This window comes from Papio anubis, chromosome 11 (genome assembly GCF_008728515.1).
Source record: "Papio anubis isolate 15944 chromosome 11, Panubis1.0, whole genome shotgun sequence".
Classification (NCBI taxonomy): domain Eukaryota; kingdom Metazoa; phylum Chordata; class Mammalia; order Primates; family Cercopithecidae; genus Papio; species Papio anubis.
This window is the reverse complement of record NC_044986.1, coordinates 38,531,395-38,555,677: the sequence shown is the minus strand read 5'-3', so window position 1 is coordinate 38,555,677 and position 24,283 is coordinate 38,531,395. Positions and strand designations below refer to the sequence as shown.

The following is a 24,283-nucleotide window of genomic DNA, read 5'->3' as shown; positions in this document are numbered from 1 at the left end:
CAGGTCTCACACACACACATAATCACAAGGTGTACCTCCCACCCCAGGGAGCACGAACTATCTCTTTGCAGGTGGGCCCATGAGAGAGGTAAAGAGAGCATAGAAAGCAAGACCCCTGTGAGATGCCAAGCCTCAAGAAAGGGAGAGAGTGTGGAGAGCTGGGCATCACAGAAACTAGGAAAGGATGCAAATCCAGCTGTCTGGAAAAGTCTGCCAATGAGTATCATGGGAGGTGTTAATGAGGAACCACCAGGGAGGAGCAGAGCATGAGAACTGCTGATCCACAGCTCAGGTTTATGAGCGTGGAAAAAGCATCCCTTCTTGAATACATCCACCTGTCAGACTTTCTCACAATATGCCATTGTTAAGTGAAGATACTTTTACTGCTATCTGCTTGAATATTATCATAATAAATATATGGTATATAGTGTATATACCATATACTATATACCATACACTGAGTATATGATATATATACAGGAGAGCCTCTTGAGATTTGAAACATCACAATAATAATGAAGCACCCAGTTGGTCTTGGTGATGGACGTTTCACACAATTTGTGACATTTGACATCCATAAAAATTGTAGGAGGAAGGATTTTTATCCTGATGGGCAGACAAGAAAACAGGCCTCAGAAGGTTCAGAGATTTGCCTAAAGTCACATGGTAAGAACATGGCCACACTAGGGCTCTCAAGCTCTGAAGAGGACATTCCCCCAAGAGAAAAACCAAAAACATGGCCCCAGAGGAAAGTTGGCACCTGTCTTCACTGGGCACTGATTCAATCTCATTCTGCTTTTCATCACCCATGGTCTTCACCCACTCCCAATCCCACTCCTCAGCCACCACTGGAGTGTAGTTTGTGAGCTCAATCTCTCTCTTCCTCTCTCTCTCTCTCTCTCTTTCTCTCCCTCTCTCTCACTTTCTTCATTTTAAAAGCCCGTGCCCTCCAAATCACACCGTGCTCTTTACACCTAATCCAGGCTGTGTTCACCTGTTCTTCCACAATGGCTGACTCTTACACCTGACCTTGAATGACAGCCTGACTGCAGGTTTTCCAGACTCCAGAATTTCCTGCAAAGCCAGGAAAGACAGACTGTTTTAGGAGCTCATTCAACTCCTCTTTCTCTTGAAGCATCTTGTAAAGTTCGCATTCTTTGCCAATGATGAGGCTACTTGCAGGCTGAGCACGGTCTAAGTTGTAAAGAACGTTTGGAAATTCATTAGGAAATGTCTGAAGTTAGAAGAAACTTCACCAGGCACATCTTCCAGGCAAAGACATCCCTGATTCACAGGATTGACACAAATTATCCCAATGAACAAAGCCCTATCCAAACTCAGCCACAACCTGCCAGCGCGGTGAAAATGAAGTGTCTTTGTAGTTAGCTGCTTGCTGCTTCAGTGCAATTGGGGGCTCTTGTTTCAAATAGCTTCAGTAATTTAATTACTTTGTGGCCTAACCCAATAGAATGGGAATGCATTCTTTCATTATAAATTACATAAACAACATTATGTTCACAGAAAATTGAGAAGAAAATTGCCAACCATAACCTGTCTGCTAAAATCTCAGCTGGATCCTTTCCATTCCAGCCACATGCATTCCTTTCATGAGCAAGAATCACAGTGTTCTTCACTCCTGATTATCTCAAAGTGCTTTCTCTGTCTCTATAAATGCCTTCTAATTCTCATGACTAGGCGCTTGGGTCTCCTCACCTATAACACACAGGCAATAGTACCTTCCTTTCCTGGTTCACAGAGTTGGTTGTGAGGATGGAACATGCAAGTACTTTGTGACCTGTCGATGTTCAGGCTCAGGGACTGGGCAAGCCAGGCCTTGCCTCTCATACTTTCCTTCTGTCATTCTGGGTGCTTCAGCATAGGATGAGATGTGCAGAGTGATGAGGCCTCTTTTACCCTGGGCTCCACTGTCTAAGCCACCCCATCCCTTACCAACACGGCTGACTAGCTGCCTATCTGGTTTCTTTGCTGTCATTCTTAGGCCCAGGACAGTCATATTTTTAATCTGAAGGCAGAGTGATACTTTGCTTTATTTTTTTTAATTTATTTTTTTAGAGATGGAGTCTCAGTCTGGTGCCCAGGCTGGAATGCAGTGGCATGATCATGGCTCACTGCAGCCTCAAACTCCTGGGCTCAAGCAATGCTCCTGTCTCAGCCTCCCCAGTGGATAGAACTACAGGCACACACTACCACGTATCATTAATTTTGCCATCATTTTTTGTAGAGACAGGATCTTGCTATGCTGCATAGGCTAATCTTAAACCCCAAGCCTCAAGCAATTCTCCCTCCTTGGCTTCCCAAAGCACTGAGATTACAGGCATGAGTAACCATGCCCAGTCCAGAGTAATATTTTAAACACACCAATCAGACCCTGTCATGCTGTCACTCTATGTATTCTCAACTGATTTAGAATCAAATACAGTTTTAATAGCAAAACACAACGTTAATCAAATTCAACTATTTTGAAGTAAATGTTTATCACAAAATGGACAAAGGGCCTAAAACATGTGGTCTAGCTTCCCTCTCCAGAGATATCTCCCGCTATCCCTGACTCACCCTGCTCTACTTAGACTAGCCTTCCTGCTGGGCCTGTGACAAAACAACCACATAGCCTTTGTGCTTACTGTTCCCTCGGCCTGCAATGCCCTTCCCAGGTGCTACTATGGCTCCCATGCTTCATCTAGGACTCAAAACAGTCTACCCTAACCCCATCTCTCTTTACCCCCTAGAGAAAGTGTGAGAAAGCTCACACTTCAATCAGGGCTTACTGCAGCCTCAACGGTTCCTCTCCATTAGCCTCTTGAGTAGCTTGGACTACAGGACCAAACCACCATACTTGGCTAATTTTGTCTTTTTTGTAGAGATGGAATCTCACTATGTTTCACAGGCTGGTATTGAACTCTTGGACTCAAGATATCCTCCCACCTCAGCCTCTAAAAGTGTGGGGATTAAAGGAATGAGCCACCATGACTGGCCTCCAGCCTTTCTTTGAGTTATATGCGTGACTCTTTCTTTGAGTCTTGTGTTTAGGACTTGCTTTATAGGAAGTGTAGTGCACTATTTTGATAAATCTTTTTTCTATTACACTTAGAACTATTTTCAAATCAAGGTCAGATCATGGAATGTACTGGAGAAGTTTTCCTCTTCTTTAGTATAGGTTATATCTGGAACCCTTCAAGGGAACACCAAAAATCATGAAATCCAAACCACGAGGCCATCACACAGTCACCCAGCAAATGGCTTTGTAAAGTATTTCCATGCTAAAAAGAAGAAAACAATTTCTCTTTTATGTCATAAAGTTATGACAATACTTTTAAAGCAAGACTATGGCCTTATAATGAGGCCTTTTCAACTGCAGGTTTATTCTAATCCTTGGTTGCAAACCTTCATATGGCCTTTAGGCTTCAACTGAAATAAAAGTGCTTACTTGGTCTTTCTCACTTGAAAAGTTCTGTACTCCATTTAATTTCCTCTAACTCTGGGAATTTGCCAGAAATTATTTCCCAATTCTAAAGTTTCTAAATGAAATTTTATAGCCAGAATTTCAGCCTTTCAGCTACTGATTTCAAATCAGCAATCATTTCAACAGATAAATTGCATAAAATATCGGGCTTGCCAAATGAATTTCCTAAACTGTCTGTTATTCTGTCTCCACAAATCTTTACAACTTTTATCAGTTTCCATAAAAATACATATTTGCGTGTCTATGTGAGAGAGAAATGGGTAACTGAGAGGAAAGAGCAGAGACAGAAACAGATATTGACAAAGATTTTCAGTAGGTGCTATTTCTTAAAACTTCTCGTTGTTACAGTGAAACATTATTTGCAGATGAAAGGATTTACTATTTGAAAACTCCATGAAAGGTAACCCAAAATTGCTAAAATTATCAAAGAATTCAATCTTCAGTATTTACATGGATTTGGGAAATAGTCTTTCTATTATACTCATGTTAGAAAAGTAAACACATATATAAGTTTTAGTGAACTATATTCCAGTATTTATGAAAAGTAAAAGATTATATACACTATGGTGCAGCCATTTTTATCTATAAAACCACCTTAAAGAAATAAGAATATAAGATGTATGCAGATAGCAGCACTTGTAGTAAACAACAGTTCAAAAATAATCTAAACATCATTGAAGCTGGAAATAATTCTGAAAATATGGAATAGCCATTAAATAGGACATTATGAGCTACATTTCTTTATGTTGCTTTTTAAAATATCTATATGTTATTATACAACTGTCGCCTCCAAATTACAGCTATATTCTACATATACACATAAACACACATATACACATATTTCTGTTTGTGTATATTCAAATACATGTTCCTCTTTTCTTTGCCTTAATATGTCTGTACATCTGTGTGTGTCCCTGTGTGTGTGTATTTAACCACTGGGGGAGAAAAGAATGGATAACCTTGGACAGACTGGCTAATTCAAGTTTATATCATGTCATTCCCTTTGGCTAAAGTGACCTTCTTTTCTTTTCTCCCTGCATTTATACACATGCACATACATGCTAAAATAAACACATACACAACATATATATCCAACACATGCATGTATGTACATGTAATTATATTTTAATAGCCACGGGGGGAAAAAAGAAAGTATACAAGCTAATCTGTCAAGAGATCATTTGCCTAGACAGTTAGATAGGAGTGAGAGATTAATAAAGCTCATGTTTTAATACTTTTAACATTTTTTTAAAATCTCACGCAATAATTTCTGATTTCTCATTTGTGGTAGCAAAGCAAAATATGGCATTTATAGGGTGCTATCCATTTCATATGACTACAGATAAAATGTAGCATATGATCTTAAGATTGTGGTACAAACATAATTTTATTGGAAATGAAACAATAAATTTTCTTTCATACAGGGAAAATTGGAATGGATTTTGGAGGATGGATACAATCAAAAGAGATAGGGCTCAGAGATGACCTTCCTCCTATTAAGATAGGAGAGATAATGGTTGACACACAGGCAAGGAAACATCTGCATTTTTCACAAGAGACTGAAGGGCCTTGCTCTGCAATCTAGCAGCCAGACACTTCATCAGACTGGGATGAAACAAAGCTCATAGAAGGGTGGTATAGTGCCAAAGCCTTTGTGAACTGGGGTGGTGTCAATATCCTTTGGATCAACCAGAGGTTTCAAGGTAAAATTCTGCAAAATGGTGGTCAGGATTAAAAACAGCTCCATGCGGGCCAGGCCTTCTCCAGCACAAATTCTTTTTCCTAAAAATTACACACAAGATCATTACTCATTTAATTCTTTAGCTGAGTTAGCACACAGGGAGGCTGAAATTAATGTGGAATGAAGAAATATATTAATGAATGACTAATGAACCTACAACTTTTTCTATTTACACCCAAACCTGGTTTCTTTTCTATTCTTTAGCACATATTTCTGTGAATGTACTATATGAAAAAAATCTTTTCTGTCCATGCACATTGGAACTGCTGTGTTGCAGCTTGCCAGTGACATCTTTACACACACACACACACACACACACACACACATCTACCCCAACTGGCATGATACACAACACTGTATCTACTTCTCCATATACTTCTGACCCTAGACTTGACAAATAGATTTATTTGTCCTTATCTGGATTCTAAAGGATAATCAATCTTGCCACATACATGCTCTAAAAAGATAGTCAAGAGCTTATTATTGCCAGGTATAAAAAGAAATGTCACCAAGTGGCCACAGGCAATTCTTAGGGCATCATTTCTTTCCACATCTTCCACCCAGTTCCCCTCACCCCAGCCATTACTAATGATTCACCACTCCCAAAACAGATTGGCAATTTCAAGATTCCTCTCAGATTCCAGGTATTCTTCTACCTGGAATGGTCTCCTACTCTGCTCTGCCTGCCAATAGTCCCCATATTCTTCCAGATTCAGCTCAGATGTTATTTATTCTATGCAATCTTCTTTGATACATCAGGACATACAATTCACACTCTCATCTGTTTTCCACAACATTCATTAATGCTTCTAATACACTACATTTCACATGAACTGTAAATTATTCATCTGTTCTACAAACTGGAATATAAATTCTTAAGGTAAACCCTTAGATCTTATAATACACACAGTAATACCCACTGTCAGGACAAGAGCTGGCCTGCAAGCCATGTGAAATGAATAGAAATGTTGAGCAGGCTCACGGTGCAATAGTGGACTCCAAAATACAAAAGGAGATAAGAAGTCACATAGCAATGGCTTTTTTTCAGATTATCTCTGGGCAATGCACATAATCTTGAGAACACAACATCAAGGCTTGCTCTACACTTACTTTATTATATAATTAAACAGGAACAAATCTCTTATTTTTGTCTCTGTTTCAGTTATTTCTGTTGGAAACGTCTTCTACCCTCCTATCCTCTTCCTACTTCTTTGAAGTGTGCTGAATATTCTCCATTTCTTCCTCTTTCCAGATCCATTTTGTGTTTATCTCGTGTGCCTTTCTGTTCCCAGGAAACTGACCTCTAAGAACTGCATTAACCCAGGAGGTAGTTCCCTTCTGGGTTCTGGATACATTCAGAGGCTCAGATGTTGAAAAGTTCAGAGTATTTGTTCCCTCCATCCTACCCTGTCAGGTTAGTTTTGACAGTGGCAACATTCCTCTACCTATAGACGCTTCTCTTGATGAGGAATCTGCTCATTATTCAGGTGCCAGCAACACTCTCCTTCCTTTGAATCTTTTGATCTAGGATTGTAACATCTTCTTGCTGATGTTAGTCCTGAGTTCTTCCCCACATTTTGTTACTCCCCTTGTTTGGCCCAGACCTCTCAAAACCATCTCTTTATTAAACTCTCTTTTATTAAACTTTTTGACATTGCTGCATGTTTCTTTCCAGGACCATCAAAAATTGAGGGAAGATACTCAAATGTGATTTATTGCAAGAAAATTTCACTTACTTTACAACTATTCTGCCCCTATCCCTCTCAAATACATCATCTGAAACTTGCTCTCTCTCTCGCTCTCGCTCTCACTCTCTCTCTCTCCTTCCCTTTCTCTGGACTCCCAAAGAAACCTCAAGCATAGCATTTGTGATCTTGGAATTTCATTACCTGTTCATTTGTTTTCCCTTCTCTTAAAGATCTAATATTTATTCACATTTGTATGCCTGCACCTGAGCATAGCATTGCTATATATAAGGTACTCAGTGAAGTTTATTGAGTGAACTGGCTTCTCAGGGTAAATGAGAAAAGTTTTACTAGAACTGGACTTCTAGGAGGAACTTTTAATGACCTACGTAGTGGACCAGGAAGCAGAATCTATGAACGCAGTCACCAGTCCCATGAGAAATAACCGTCTTTGGGAGTGGTGCCTCTGACCTTATGCAAATGGCAAATTGTTCAGCCCAGAGCAGCCTCCATGCAGAGTCCTTCCTTATCTTACATGACCCCTGATGTGAACATAAAAAGCTTGCTTGCCTGCTGAAAAAGCCATGAAATAATCACTCTTTTTAAAGTTGCCACTTTCGTCCAGGAAGTGGCCAGGGTCAAACTTCTCTGGATTGGGAAATTCCTTGTCATCGTACAGGACAGAAGTCAGATCTGTTAAGATTGTTGTGCCCTGAAAGAAAAAAGATAAACCAGATCAAAATACAGTGTTCATGGGATGCAAAAGCCATGGATAGGAAAGGCCAACATTTTGTATGCATGAATTCTGCAGGGCTGACTATGGGACTTGAGTATATGTACATTTTAATATCTACAAGGAGTCCTGCAACCAATTCCCCATGAATACCAAGGGATGACTTTAAATTAAAACTTGTATAAACAGACAAAGAAGGTGATCATATAACGATAAAGGGGAATTTCATCAAGTGGGTATAAAAATTATAAATGTACATGAACTCAACATCAAAGCACTTAAATATATGAAGCAAATATTAATAGACCTAAAGGAAGAAATAGACTTCAAAACAATAATAGTAGAGAACGTAATACCCTATTTTCAGCAATAGACAGATCAAACAACAAACAGTGGTGTTAAACTGTTCTTTTGACCTGACTTAGCAGGCACACGCAGTACAGTCCACCCAACAGCTACAGAATACACATTCTTCTATACAGCATATGAAACATTCTCCAGGATAGATCGTATGGTAAGTCACAAAACAAGTTTTAACAGAGTTTTAAACTTAAAATCAAATCAACTATTTTTTTCTGAAAATAGTACAATAAAACTAGCAATCAAGAAGAACAGAAAATATACAAATACCTAAAAATTAATTAACATGCTTATAAAGATCCAATGAGGTAATGAAAAAATTAAGAGGAAATATTTAACAATTTCTTGCAACTAATGATAATGGAAGTACAACATACCAAAAATCTATGAAATATGGTAGAATCAGTACTAACAATGGAGTTTAAAACAATTAACCTTTACATCAAAAAAGAGGATAATCTCAACTAACAATCTAACATTGAAACTTAAGAAACTATAAAAACCAAAAACAAACCAAATCCAAAATAAGTAGAACGACAAAAATTGTAAATATTATAGAATAAATCAATAAAATACGAAATAGATATAGAAACTAAAATACAAAGAAGTCAATGAAAGAAAGTTTTGGTTTTCTTGAAATGATATACAAAACTGACAAACCCTTAGCTAGACTATGAAGAAAGAGAGAAGACCAAAATAAGTAAAACAAGAGATGAAAAAGAGGCCATTACAACTGGACCACAGAAATGCAAAGGATCATTAGAGACTATTATGAACAAATATATGCTTACAAATTGAAAAATCTAGAAGGAATGGATAAATTTCTGGACTCATATAATGTACCAAGATTGAATCATGAAGAAATAAAAAATCTGAAAATGATAATAATTGAATAACAAATTAAATCAGTAATAAAAATCTCCCATCAAAGAAAAGCCAAAGACTATTATTTTTGGCTTCACTGCTGAATTCTACCAAACATTTAAAAACACTCCAAGAAAAATTCTTTTGAAATTCTTCTGAAAAATTGTAAAGGGGGAAATCCTTCCATATTCATTTTATGAGGTCATGATTCCCCTAATATCAAAGACAAAACAAGAAAAGAAAACTGGAGGCCATTGTCTCTGAAGAACATAGATGCAAAAAATCTTAACAAAATACAAGTAGGCCCAGTGTGGTGGCTCATGCCTATAATCCTATCACTTTGAGAGGCCAAGGTGGATCACCTGCGGTTAGAAGTCCAAGATCAGCCTGACCAACAATTAGCCAGGCATGGTGGTGCATGCCTGTAATCCCATCTACTCGGGAGGCTGAGCCAGGAGAGTAGCTTGAACCCAAGAGGCAGAGGTTGCAGTGAGCTGAGAGCATGTCATTGTACTCCAGCCTAGGTGATATAGCGAGAGTCCATCTCAAAAAAAAAAGTGACTTGAGTGCTGTTAAAGGCATTCAGTTTCAAATGCAAATGGAAAATGTTTCAAAAATTTGCAGCTGACAATGCAATAGAAAAGAAAATCCCATTTCTGGGGAGAAATTCAAGCTGGCTGCAGAAATTTGCATAAGTAACAAGGAGAAGAATGTTAATCACCAAGAAAATGGGGAAAATGTCTCCAGGGCATGTCAGAGACCTTTGTGGTAGCCCTCCCATCACAGGCCTGAAGGGCTAGAAGGAAAAAGTGATTTCATGGGCTGGGCCCAGGGTCTCAATGCTATGTGCAGCCTAGGGTCTTGATGTCCTGCATGCCACATGTGGCTGAAAGGGGTCAACATAGAACTTTGGCTATGGCTTGAGAGGGTGCAAGCCTCAAGCTTTGGAGACTTCCAAAGGGTGTTTAGTGAGAACTTCTACTAGGGCAGTGTAGAAGGGAGCTGTGGGGTGGGAGTCCCTATACAGAGCCCCTACTGGGGCACCAGCTAGTGGAGCTGTGAGAAAAGGGCCACCATCTTTCAGACTCCAGAATGGTAGATACACTGACAGCATGCACCATGTGCCTGGAAAAACTGCAGAAACTCAACACCAGCCCATGAAGGCAGCTGGGAGGGAGACTGCACCCTGAGAAACTAGAGGGGCAGAGCTGCCCAAGACTATGGGAACCTGTTTTGCATCAGCATGACTGGGATGTGACACATGGAGTCAAAGGAGATCATTTTGGAGCCTTAAGATTTGACTGCCCTACTGGATTTCAGACTAGTGTGAGGCCTGAAGCCCTTTTGTTTTGGCCAATTTCTCCCATTTGGAATGGCTGTATTTGCCCAGTGCCTGTACCCCCATTGTATCTAGGCAGTAACTAACTTGCTTTTGATTTTACAAGTTCATAGGCAAAGGGACTTGCCTTATCTCTTATGAGATTTTGGATTGTGGACTCTTGAGTTAATACTGAAATGAGTTAAGACTTTGTGGCACAGTTGGGAAGGCATGATTGCTTTTGAAATGTGAAGACATGAGATTTGGGAGGGGCCAGGGGCAGAATGATATGGTTTGGCTCTGTATCCCCATCAAAATCTCATCTTGTAGCTCCCACAATTCCCACATTTCATGGGAGGGAGTCAGTGGATGACGATTGAATCCTGGGGGTAGGTCTTTCCCATGTTGTTCTTGTGATAGTGAGTGGGTCTCATATCTCATGGTTTTAAAAATGAGATTCTCTGCACAAGCTTCCTCTTTGCCTACTGCCATCCATGTAAGATGTAACTTGCTCCTCCTTGCCTTCCACCATGTTTGTGAGGCCTCTCCAGCAATGTGGAATTGTAAGTCCAATAAACCTCTTTCTTTTATAAATTGCCCAGTCTCAGGTATGTCTTTATCAGCAGCATGAAAACAGACTAATACAAATGGATTTCAAAATGCTAATAGAGAGGTTCTTGAACACTCTCATCACAAATAAATAAATAAATGTTCAAGGTGATCGAGATATTCATTACCCTGATTTAATCATTACACAACTCATACATGTTTCTAAACATCATGTTGTTCTCTAAAAATATGAACAATTATTAGGTGTCAATCATAAATAAAAGAGAATTGATCATGCTCACAGGCTGATAAAAAGGAGCCAGGAAGAAGGAAGAAGATGATGAGGAAGGAAGAAGAAATAATTATTTAAGAAAGATAATTGAAAAAGTAAGAGAGAAGGGATCCATGCCACAGTTAAAACAGCTTATAGTGGAACAAAAGAAAGCCCATCTGTCACAGTAACTGACATGAAAGAGAATCAAAGGTTGTAAATGTAGCCAAGTATGTAAATCTAATGGAAAGCATTAGAGGAGTCCACTTCCAGTGACTAATTTTTCTGTGAGATGGAAGAGTAGGTCACCTATTAAAAGTAAGATAATGAAAGGTTGACAAGAGTTCAAGGTTGAAAGTCATTGTGGAGTATGGTGAAGCAAGTTGAGTTAGATTATAAAGCAGGATTGTTGGGTAAGATTGACAATACTTTTGGCATTGATGACAATTAAACCACCACATTTGGCATTGATGATAACAATATCAACCTGCTGGGCTGCATGGTCTTTTCCAGCACAGGTCAGTAGCCAATAATCAGGCAGGGAGGAAGGAGACTTTTATGTTGGACTTTTCACAAGTAAGTCATAGGGACAGTAGAGAAGGGGTGGGATATAGGATACAGGTTAATTGGTAAGAGTAATAAAACATAAAATTGAAAGGAAGGGACAGGATAGCACACTGGGCTAATGGACAGGCAGAGTGTGGAGCTATCAAAGCATGGAAAATCCTGTGGGAGTCTAGGCACTTTCATATTTAGAAACTTGTATCAAAAACTAGAAGGAAAGAAGTATGTGGTTACAGGGTAGGATGCCTGAGTTATGACTATGCCATACCTGTAGATTAGGCAATCTACAGTTCTACTGCTATGATATTTGATTGCCTAAGACACCTAAGGAAGGGTATAGACATAATATCTCTCACCTTTGGAATAAGGTATTCTCTAAACCGAATGTCTTGAGTCACTGCATGGGGCACACTGGTGGGGACGAGGTCAATATATCTCTGGATCTCATGCACCACGGCATCCGTGTAGGGCATCCGGCTTCTGTCCTGCATGCAGACACTTCGGTTTTTGCCGACCACATGATCAATTTCTTCCCGCACTTTAGCTGGCAAGGCAGGAGTCAGAATTTATGAGAAGTGAAAAAAACTTGAGGTACCATTTGTAGGATCCCTTCATCATTGTCCCATTGTAGTTGGAGATGGGACAATGATGGAAAATTATGTGTTACTACCTCCACAAGAGAAAAAAAAGGACACACAGTTTACATTTCTTGGGCAAATTGAAAGATCATTAGACACAGGTATGCAGGTATGAAATACAATTGCACCATGACATTCAATCTTCAACTTTGATTCCCTACTCTGTGTACTTTTTCTTGACAGACTCAGAGATCTGGGATCCTGAAGAATCACTGAAGACCTTGTAGTTTAACCATTTTGTGTATTTCAATTTTATCTTAAATATTTAAGTTTCAATAATCTAAGAAGTACACAGTGCAGTTCAGGAAATGAGATATTAACTTGATTCAGCACAAAAACTTAAGAAGTTAAAATTTATTCAGAAGGTATTAATAATATAGGACAGACACACTGCACTCTTCATTATATTACTTTATAATTCTTCAAAAAACTTCTATGTGGTAGGTATAATTTCATGTACTTTACAAAGAAACAAGTCCACAGAAGTAAATAGTTTCCTAAGGATGCTCAGGGAATATGTGGTCTTTCCCATATTATCCCCTTGAACAGATAAGGGACCACAGATATGGAAAGTAATCATGTGTCTGCAGGTCAAGCAAGCCACCTATTAGTAGAATCAGAACTCAAAGGCACCGCTATTGAAGTCTACAGCTCATTGTTCAAAATAACAATGCCACACTGCTGCATCTGTTCCAAACCAAATCAAGAATCCTATACCATCGCAGGGAGAATAATGGCCTCTGCTCTTCAAATCTCTATCATTATTTAAACATTTTATTCTCCTTTTATACTAGGAACTAATTTGAATTGAATCCACCCAGTGGTAGGTAGATGTACTAATGATGAGAAATTTTGTTGTACCTTGTGTTGGCAGGTAAATGGTGGGGTGGTTATCAGTATTTTCTGTCCGCTTCTACCTGAAATTTGATCCTGCCCATCATCTGTTCATACCTGAGATCTCAGGGTGCTTCAGCAGGAGCAACAGTCCGTATCTCATTGTGGTGCTTGTTGTCTCTGTTCCTGCACTAAACATATCCCATATAGTAGCAACCAAGTTGTCCATGGTAAATTCAGACTCTTTATTGTGTTTTTCCTAGCAATGACATGTTAAAATTACTTAATAAAAAGCTTTTCAAGTAACACTATACTATTCAGTACAACATCAGTACCTGGCTAATTAAGCCCGACTTTAGAGTGTGCTATGGGTGAAGATAATATTAGGTGAACTGTTAGAATTGCTTCAAATTTAAAATAGCATCGGACTCACAAACATTCAAGTACTTTCTGAATCTTCAATTTCTAACCCACTAGAGCCAGTCAGTTCCTTTGTAATTTTTTAAACATACTTTTGATTAAGTCATCACTGCTAATCACTGTCAACTCTAGCATCTAATGTCTATTTCATCATGTCTAATTTTTCATTCATGTTTCTTGAACTAATCACACCCAAACTACAGCAGTATTTACAACTCCATCAGTCATTACACCCAAGACTGCTCTTCAATTACAATCATTATAGCCTCTTTGAAAATTTCACAAACTTGATTACTATACTCATCATCTCCTGGATCTATTTTCTCCTCCCTGTTTAAGTCAAAGTTTCCTCAAACCTACCTCATCTGTAAATGAATATATCTTAGAGATTTCTCAAAAGTAAGCCTGTCTGGGTTTCTATCCATTCCTGTGTTCCCTCATTTGATACATCTTCTCTTCACAGAACCATGATATGTTATCATCAGTCTTGAATGGATGTGTGCGTGTGTGTGTTTGCATATTTTGATCTGCCCCCAGATAAAGAACCAGCTTTAACATGGTAAACATAAAGCCTAAGTCTCTTAGGGTGAAAACTTAGAAATATCCAGAGACATGCAATATGGCTTACACAGGTAATATGTTGCATAAACAATTAATACACTTTAGGATACAGCATTTGTTTTCATATCTCAGTTTCACCGGGAAAATCAAAGCATATCAATGAGTCACAACACCCACAAAGATAAAGTAGCAAATCAGAATTACATTGTACCTTTTCCATTCGAATCAGAAAATAGTCAATAAAGTCTCGAGGGTTATTGATGTCCAGAGATTCCTGATGTTCTTTTACTTTCTCCAAAATAAAACTTCTTTGGAGAGCATAATTTTTAAATAACACATTATGACTTCCTGGGAGAACCCGTAAAAAGGGGAAAGCATTGTAGAGCTGAAAGAAGGAAGAATCCATCATTAATTCATTCACCAAAAACTGGTCCTTATCATTTATCAGACACTGGTTATATGCTAAGTAGATAAAGATGAATAGACATGCTTCCTGCACAGGAATGCATTCTGAATTTGAAGGAGAGATCACTGAAAAAGTAGGCAGAGACAGTATGCACAGGTTACAAAGCAACTTCAAGGCCAATCACGTTGATTTCCTAACCATAACTCTCTGAAGGAAGTCAGGAAATTACCCTTGTTGTCACCTCTCTTTAGATGAGGAAATTGAAGTTCATAAGGTTAATCAACAATTTGAAGACACCAAACTAGTGATCTCGGAGCTAATACCCTGTGTTTGCACCAGTATACACAATATATGTTTTACCAGGGGATACTCTAAAAATTTTGAAGACTCATACTCATTTGTGGTAATGAAGAAACAGTACATCTGAAAGATTAAGAAAGTGCCCAAATCACTTAGCGTATACATATGTATAAAAAACACAAACACACACATACACATATATATATAATTTAAATATTCCACCGCAAAGAATGTGCATATTTTCCTGACTCATGTTTTTGCTGGTCCTAGAGCTTACAGAACATGCTTTAATTTAGACAACACCCTAATGACCTAATACCCTTGGAAGGCATCAACATAATATATTCAGGCTTGTAGCTTAAATCAAACTAGATACAGAATCAGGAATCAGGAATTCTAGATTCTAGATTTTGATGTTCATTGTCTTAGCTAGGCTATTTTGAAAAATATGCCTAATAGCTCTGGATCAGTTTCCCATTCCAGTAAATAAGAGACATTAGATTATTTTTTCTCTAGGGTCCTTTGAAGGTAGGTCACATCAGGAACTTATGATCAGTATAGAATTTTAGTTGTTAGTGATTGTAAAACATAGGTTACTGACATTTTCTGACCGTGTACTTTAATAAGAAATACATCTTAAATCACTACCCTCTGTATCTGAGGATCTTAAAAAAACAACAAAAAAGTTTCATCCAAACAAATCTTGCTATAAATGTAGCACTCTGAGATTATGTATTTTTTTCTATTCTACATTACTTCATGTTTTCAATTTTATTGCATCACATTAGATTGATTTGATAACTCACTAATGTGTTGCAAATGATAGTTTGATAAGCATTGCTTTGGACATTTTTAAATAGGGCAGAGAGATGGGGTAGGCATGAGCTATAGATGAGCTTGAAAACTGTTACACATTCTAAAAAGAACCTTGGCCTTACCTGTATCCAGGGGGTGCTCACAGTTTCAAAGTTTTCATTAAAATACTTCATCAAGGTTAGAAATTTCTGATCCCTGTAATCAAAACGATTCTGGAAAATGATGGAGCTGATGACATTACAGGGTACACAACCCAGAAGAAAAGTTGGATCACAGGGAGATGCTACAAACAATGCCAGTCAGAAGTTAATACACAATTTTCATATAAATCTAAAATTGACTGCTTAAAATAATTGGAAATGATTGATTTCTAAGATGTTTCCGTAATAGAAACTACCTGGACATGCCACCACTACTATAAACTTCAAATGCCTTAAAAAAAAAAAAAAAAAAAGTACGTAACAGTTCTCTCTGTTAGCACTAATAGACAGTTTAAGCCACCCAAGCCCTGACTTGCACACAGGAAACTTCAACCCAGCCCTAAACCCTAATTGCCATGAAAACCTCATGCCACTATCCTCCTGCTGCTCTTTCAGTGTCATTTTGGACCTGGTTGGGTGTCAGCCTGATCTTCATTGAAAGCAACATTATGTGAGTAACAAACCTTTCATATCCTATTGGTGTTTGTGTGGCGTCCCTATTGTAATCATCTAAACCAGATTTTGGATGATAGGTAGGTCCCTCCTGCCTCTGTGTGGTGACAACACCACAACTCTAGAAAGACAATGCAAGCTCAGATCAAAAATTAGAAGTTATGACGTAAATTAGCTCTCCTCAACCTGTGGAAATAACTTAAAACTGTTAGTGTTATTAGTGATGAAATGGGCTTCCCCAAGAGTGTGAGGTCCCTACAACAAAGTGGAATCAAGTAGATTTTGGATGACTAAAGGTCAGGGAGTTGAGAGAAGGGTAATAGCCACCACAGGAAAAGTTGAACGAGTTAATAACAAGTTCTGCTTCAATACAAATTAAGTATACAAATAATTTCACAGATAATATGTGCCAAAATTCAATATTCATTGCTTGACTAATTCTATTTCCAAATTTTATTCAAAGAAAGTAGTCAGAGATTTACAATAATTAATATGAGTTGTACTTTTGTATATTAAGAGCAGGAAAAACTAGAATCAACCTATCTGGCCAAAACACAGGATTAGTTAAATAAACCCTGGTGTGTCCAAAATAAAGGACTACTGTACTTTCCAGCTAATACTGTTCTTGAAAAACACTTAAAAGTTAAACACACAAAAATATTCATTCAATACATGACATTATAAAACCACATATATCTTATGATCTTACCCCTTGCTTGTCCTGCCTGGACCTTTCTCTTCCACCTCCTCTCCCAGCCCTGCAGGTGCACACACACATCTAAGCACCGCAGAGATCTGTGCTGCTGCAGTACCATCTCTTCATATCCACACTCTATTATGAGGGGTGGATGGCAGCCCCACACTTTGGTGGTAGTTGGCAACCCCTGTATTGTTCTTAAACACTTTACTAGAAAAGTTACCTAATTTTTTAAGCATATGTGGCCAAGACTGACAGCTGATTGCCAAAATCCGTGTTCTTTTCTTCCTGTGCACAGAGTAAACCACATTTTCCAGCTTCTCTGGCAGTTAAGTGTGGCCCTGTTACTAAGTGGCACACATGAGAGACGTTACGTGTGCCACTTCTATGCCTGGCCTAAAGTATTTGCTTTTTAACTTGCTCTTTTCTCCTTCCTGTATCACACAGAGATATGAATCATTGATGATATTGAAAGACATTTGCTGAAGATATCAAAGCACAATTAACCTGGTACCTAAAAAGACTGTTATTCCAAACACTTCACCTCCTAATTACTGTTATGTGAGCAAAAAGTAAACTATGATTCTTCAGCCATCATCATATTTTGTAGTCTATTTACAATACCATTTGTTCTACCCAAACTATTAGTGTTAATTATATGAAGAAATAAACACCACTGGTTTTCTTTAATGCTTCCACCAGACACAAGGCTTCCTCTTGAATTCGGTCTTCAATTGTTTTCTTCCCCATTCCCATATTCCTCAAAACCATGAGAGAGAAACGCCGGATTTGCTTCCATCTTTCTCCATTGCTAAAAATAACTCCTATCAACACAAAAGAAAAAACAGAGAGAGAAAATATTCTTCATTGTTATGAATACGAGCTGACAGTTCTCATATCAGGAGATGATATTGACATTTCAGCAGGGATGTAAATATAATGGTGTCAGCTTCAGGGATTCCCATTGAACCCTTCATCACACCTGCCTCCTCTTTGAACCTAAACTACTATTTAACTGTCAGGATTCTTAATTTTGCATATTGCTAAATCATTCTTAATCCACCAGCTGCACTAAACCTCAGAATAATTCTGTAAACTGAAGGCTTTGTCCCGTTTTATGGGATGCTAAAAATCATAAAGGCAAAATGCTTGCTCATGATCCTGCAGCAATAAACATGGTGAGTCCTGGTCATAGCTTAAATTTTCAGGGCTGGCTTTTCAAATTGTAAGTTAATTTTAAGAGAAATAACAAGAGGAGGGAATTATCAGGAGAATGTGAGACAGCACTTTTTCATTGAAAAATATCTCCTGATAATCATTTCTCAGATAAGGGGTACAGTCATTAAACAGACAGCTAGTCTCATTTCAACATTTCCCCTCTATTTGTTAAATCTCTCCCATGAAATGTGGAAGGAAACATCAAAGAAGTTCAATATTAGGCTGCCAGAGTCAAGACCAGATCAAGGGGAAAAAATAAGCTCATAGGAAACGTTTCCAGGGAGCCTCTTAGAGAACAGTGCAGAAGAGGTCAGGACCCCATTCAGGTCATATCTCCGTTTGCCAGAACCCTGTGATCCACCAGAAGACTTGACAGTTTAAGGCTAGCTCCAAAAACAAATAAAAGAAATTTCCAGCACTTAATCAAAAAAGCTTTTTCTAATATCAATTCTGATACATACTCATACTCTGATCATGTTTCTCCATGATCTTTTCAGAACATATGTTTACTTTATGCTTTGTCTTCTGTTGTATTCTAATAGTGCTCATGCTTTTTTAGAATCATATTTCAAGGGAAGGATAGAAATATTCCAAACTGATGTGGTTCCATGCACACCATTCAATTTTCCTAAAATAATCTCTGGGTATCCATGACTAAGACCCGGCAGCAAAATATTTGGTGAATAAGATAACTCAGTAATATTCCTTCTCTCTCTCATCTCTCTATTGTTTTTCTATTTTTTTAACTGACCATAATTTATGATGAACTTCTCTTTGTAACAAATTCGTAAAAAATTAGTGGTTAGATGGCTTGTTATCATTGAATTAATGTTTAACAGGGACAGTGTGTCACTTTCACAGATTTTAAATATAGATTATTTAAATGATCCTTTATAGAAAAATTATGCTTAACCTCAGGTAGAAAATATGAAAAGTGTGTTTCATAAATTTTTCTAAATACTTATGATTTCTCAATTTCTTCAAATTTTTCAAGTTTTTACAACTTACAAACCCACACACATACCCCAAAGGGAAGCATACCGAATCCTTCTGTAATTTTTTCTATCACTGGAAAACTCCCTCGGCCAGAAAATACTTCTCCCTGATCAATCAGTGCTTCCTTAATTGCTTTGTATCCATGTAACACCACGGTGGGCTTCATGCCAAAATAAACAGTGAACACAGGGCCATAATCTTTTGCTAGCTGCAAAAAGAATAGCAGATGCAAATAAAGTATAAATTTCAAAAATAAAATGTAGATAGCTTAGGGAAATATTTTTAATATTGCCAGAAAGATGTTTTAATACTTATCCACCTATTATATAAAATTTAATACTTTAGAATCAATTATTTGATAAGAAAAAAGTATTTCAATAGTAATTATCATCACTTTATTAGTAATAATTCTATTAGTGTTAGTATCAGCTTCAATATTTATTTCTTGTTCAGCCCCTACTATATCACAGGGGCTATATTATACATTTTGTTCCTATTATTTTATTAAATTTTTATGCCAAACTAATAATTGTACCAACTTTCTCCTATCTTCTTACAATTGCAGTAAATTCTGTGTTTCTTCTTTGGGTTAAGGGAAGTCCATCTGCTTTGCTTCATGTGTAGTCTAATAATTGTCCGTCATTGTTCATTCTTGATCATTGTTTTTTAGCAAGAGACACTGCCATATTTTTATAATGCATGATAACATAGGAGTGTGGCCATACATATTTCCCAGCTTCACTCAAAGCTAGATGCAGCCATGTGACTCAGATTCCATGAACTCATGTAAGCACAGTGTTGTGATAAAATTCGACATTTGTGCATAACAGACAATTGCTTCCGCTTCATTTCTGCCTCTGCCCATGGGTTGAAATAATAGCATGGAGATGCCCCTACTATGACTATGCAAATGAGAAAAATAGTCTAGAGGCAGAAGATACTAGAACTACAAAGATTTAAAAAAAAAAACAAAACTGGTTCTCTTAATGACATCATGGAGGAGAGGCAAGCTGACAGCAAGCACCTAGACTTTCTTATGTGAGATAGAAATAATCTCCTATCTTCTTTCAGTATCATCTTTCTGTAATATCAGCTTATGTGGTATCCTGAATGATATAGGACTTACAATATTTCAACTTTTCTATTGTAGAACTCCTTTTGCTGACCTAAAAATTCATATTACAAACTATAGTGACCTTTTCACAAGGAAGATGTTAACCTGACTGTCCTTTAAGCATGTTAATGGTATCACATTGCTCTTTTTTTCTTTCCATGTTTTTTGAGATGGAGTTTCACTCTTTTGCCCAGGCTGGACTGCAATGGCAGGATCTCTGCTCACTACAACCTCCACCCCCCGAGTTCAAGCGATTCTCCTGCCTCAGTCTCCCAAGTAGCTGGGATTACAGGCATGTGCCACCATACCCTGCTAATTTTTTACTGTGAGTGGAGATGGGGTTTCTCCATGTTGGTCAGGCTGGTCTCGAACTCCCGACCTCCGGTGATCCTCCTGCCTCCACTTCCCAAAGTGCTGGGATTACAGGTGTGAGCCACCAGGCTTGGCCCATATTGATCTTATGATAAAAACAAGTGTTTTTTACATCCATGCAAGGCCTGCATGTCTTGTCCCCTGCTTCCCTCTCTACTCTCAGCTTGTACCATATTCTTACTTACTCTCTGAACTACAAACACTTTTGTCCTCTTTTCAGGGTCTTAGGGAGAGAAGTGTAAACCAAAAATAAAATTCAAAGCACCCCTCTCACCGCCAGCTGGCTGGCTCCTGCCTTACCACCCAGCAATTTAAGAAGCAGACTTCCACTCCTCTCTAGGTCAAGGTCCTCCCAGAATTTAACCTGAAAGAAAACTGATTCATGTGTGCCATCTCATGGGAGGGGCATTGAACGTACTTGCTAGCCTCTTCCGTTTTGGAATTCAGCAAAAGCCTTGTTGACATTTGGCAACATTAAAGGCAGACCTTAACTCTGATAAGTAATTACACCATCTGATATTATTCTCTCTGAAGACTGCTGGGCTTCACATCGCATACATGATAAAACAACCTTGGTCCCCACAGCTCTTATCACTTGGCAGACGTTCCTCTCCTATTAACAATAACTCTCTTTCACTGTGCGTCAATCACAAAATTTTAAACTCTGGATATCCTGGAAGCAGCCCCTCTCCCACTGCTTCGAGTTGTCCCACCTTTCTGGGCCAAACCAATGTATACCTTAAATGTATTGATAGGAGTCTCATGTGTACATACTCAAACGTATAAATGTATAAAAACCATGCTTGCCCTGACCACATGGGCACATATGTGTTATATATCAGTGTCTCCTGACAGCTGTGTCGTGGGTCATAGTCACTCACATTTGCTCAGAATAAATCTCTTCAAGTATTTTGCAGTTTGACTCTTTTCATCAACAGAAGCAATTCTCCCCCAGATTGAAAACATGTGAAATTAGGTTTTGTTGATATTTGATATGTTTAATTCCTAATCATTCTTATGATTATCAGCTCCAACTTCAATTACTCAGAGAACCCTTTGCTGAATTCTCCTCTAACTGGTTAGTCCCTTGAAATTACATGGTCTCTTTCTACCATGTCCCTGTTACACAGTTTGTAATCATATCTTTACTTGCATTGTTGTTTCATAAATGTATTCCTATCCTCTAAACTGTAAGTTCCTTAATGATAGGGTCACTTTAAATTTTCTTTTGCCATTGAAACTCACATGCATCATGCAAGGAGATATATAATTACTTCTAGAAAATGTGGTGTACTTAAGTAACCTGTGCAAAACTTTCTTGTTACATCTTCAAGGAAATGGAAATTAAAAGCCTGAGGTTTGCAATCCTGCTTAAATCTGTGAGATTTAAATAGTAATAGATGAGCTGGGGTGCTGACCTCTTTAAATTCAAAGCCAAGGCATAGGAAGAATGAGCTTCCAGAAGCAGTAGTATTCCAATGGCTTTCTTAAGAGAAGACAGATTCAGATCATTCTTCAATTTTAGAGAGCAGCAACTGCTAATATATATGTCTTAACTTAGATTAGAAGTTACTGACTCGTTTTATTGAGAACTGAAATATATGAAGATCTGAACACTTAGTAATTCCTTGATTTCAATTCGCATATATGCTTTTATGAAAATGTGGTGCTGTATTTTTATAGTGAGTGCTTATTTAAAAACTAAAAGCTGTTCCATTTTCACTTCTAGCATTCACACCTGCAAAAGAAGAGTTAAAACAACCTATGGATTACAATATCAACAAAGAATTTCTGCTCCTGGAAATGTCAACAATCATAACATGGATCAATGATCTTGGCAATGTTCCAATGGTGGCAGGAATGACACATCTTGAGCAACTACTGCCATGTTGAACTGCTGATAAACTTTGATGTCAATAAGGAATTGTGAAAAACATTTTCTTCACAAACAACTGGGCTATCAACAATATACAATACAAGAAAACTTAGTATATAAGTTATATCTGATTCAAATATGCAAATGAACTCTTGTACTAATGACTGATGATGTATTAATTGTTTAATCTACCAATGAAGAAATCTGACAATTTACATAATTGAAATGAGTTCCTATATAAATGGAAGCCCCCATATTCCTTGCATAAAATGAATTTCTCTTCAAAGGTTTAGCTGATGCCTTCCTTGTTCTTTTTGTTCTCAAACTCGACTTTCTAGCGGTTCTCATGCCTCCTTGCTTGCGTGGATTACTTTCCCGTCGAAGTACTGATGAAGTAAACTTTCCTCTGTTGCCCAGTTGCCCTCATGCACCCGATTTCCACTCTTTTGAGACTTCATGGCCCACCACTGTAATTCATCTCCCTTCCCTTCCTTATTTAAGAAAATATTCACAAATAGCTAATCAGGTCAGCTTAGATTGTGTGGTCTGACCGTAGTCCATGGGGTGAGTGATACAGAGGTAGGAGAGACTCTGATAGTAGAGATAAAACCTCCCTACTCTCCTTTATTCCAGTATACTCTTGTGATGCGTGATTGTTGATGCAGGCAGCACCCATCTGAAGAAATGTAAATTGCCTTGCTGAAGAAAACTTTTGCACCTGGAGTGCTAGTTTTCGCTGTAGCAAGCATTTATCTCCAACATTTCTCTTAGGTGATACAGTCTATAATTGCTTAGCACCAGTTGAAACATCGTTCTGGAGTAGCACTTATTGCCTTGCCTCAAACTTTGATTTCTTCATTTCTTTGGATGTAGCCAACAATTGCATGTTCTTCTATGTCTACGTTATAAAGAGGCATATCTGGGTGTCCCTAATGGACACACATTTCTCTATAAGAGGCATCTCTTTAAAACTTTGGTATCTGCAGGGACATATATTTCCCGTTAGCAGAGGATATCTGACTTACTCCACTGCAGAAACTAAAAAGGAAGAATTAGTCATACTTACACCATTCTTATGGATTTGCTGATATTCTTATTATTTAACTGTAGAATATTATTATTTCCAATAATGGAAGGCAGAGGAGTTGGTTGGGCCAGATGGGGAGGCTTCCCTTTGGCATAGCTCCGGTTCCACAGAGAAAGAAGAATCAGACAAGAAAGACAAATCACCAGGATGATGAAGAGATCCATTGATGGGCTCTTTGAAAACGCAGTTGAAAGCTAAGAATCTAAAGATTTTGTAAACCAAAGTGCAAGCTCCTCACCAATTATGTACTAAGACTTTGAACTTTGGATGATTGATTTTTTTTATCTTTAGTACACACACCTTGTAGACTTTGCATACTTCTGAGTAGAAGTAAACAAAATTAATTTAATATTGATTAGTTCTTAAGTTTAACTAAAATTGCTGTAACTAAATGATAACCTACTCAACTGTAAAAGCAAAAATCATAAAATCAAAATTAATAGAAAAGAAAGAAATAATAACCACTGTACAGAAATGTCACAATGAGAGACTGAGAAATAATTCAAAACAAAAAAAAAAAAAAAAGTGTGGTGGTATTTAAGAAAAGAAAAAAAGAAAATTGATATGAACACAGCAAGAATACTGAAGTAAAAAGAAGTGAGAGAAGGCTCAAAATAAATAAAACAGAAGTAAAAAGAGACATTTCAGATAATATTAAAAAGGAAATACAAGAAGGATCATAAGTGTTATATGAACAACTATATGTAACTAAATTTAATAAAAGAATAA

The 24,283-nt window shown here is 37.8% G+C and overlaps 1 protein-coding gene across 1 annotated transcript; it reads right to left on the bottom strand.

Moving 5' to 3' along the window:
* Positions 1 to 4,586: 4,586 nt before the first annotated feature.
* LOC101012275 (cytochrome P450 2C3-like) lies at positions 4,587 to 23,718 on the bottom strand. Its single transcript, XM_003919119.5, has 9 exons — positions 23,536 to 23,718; positions 19,151 to 19,313; positions 17,566 to 17,715; positions 15,664 to 15,824; positions 14,231 to 14,404; positions 13,156 to 13,297; positions 11,923 to 12,110; positions 7,478 to 7,619; positions 4,587 to 5,263 (listed from the first exon to the last, which is right to left on the bottom strand). Exons 1-9 carry the CDS (start codon positions 23,716 to 23,718, stop codon positions 5,082 to 5,084), a joined length of 1,485 nt encoding a protein of 494 aa, XP_003919168.2. The 3' UTR covers positions 4,587 to 5,081.
* Between the last annotated feature and the right edge of the window lie 565 nt (positions 23,719 to 24,283).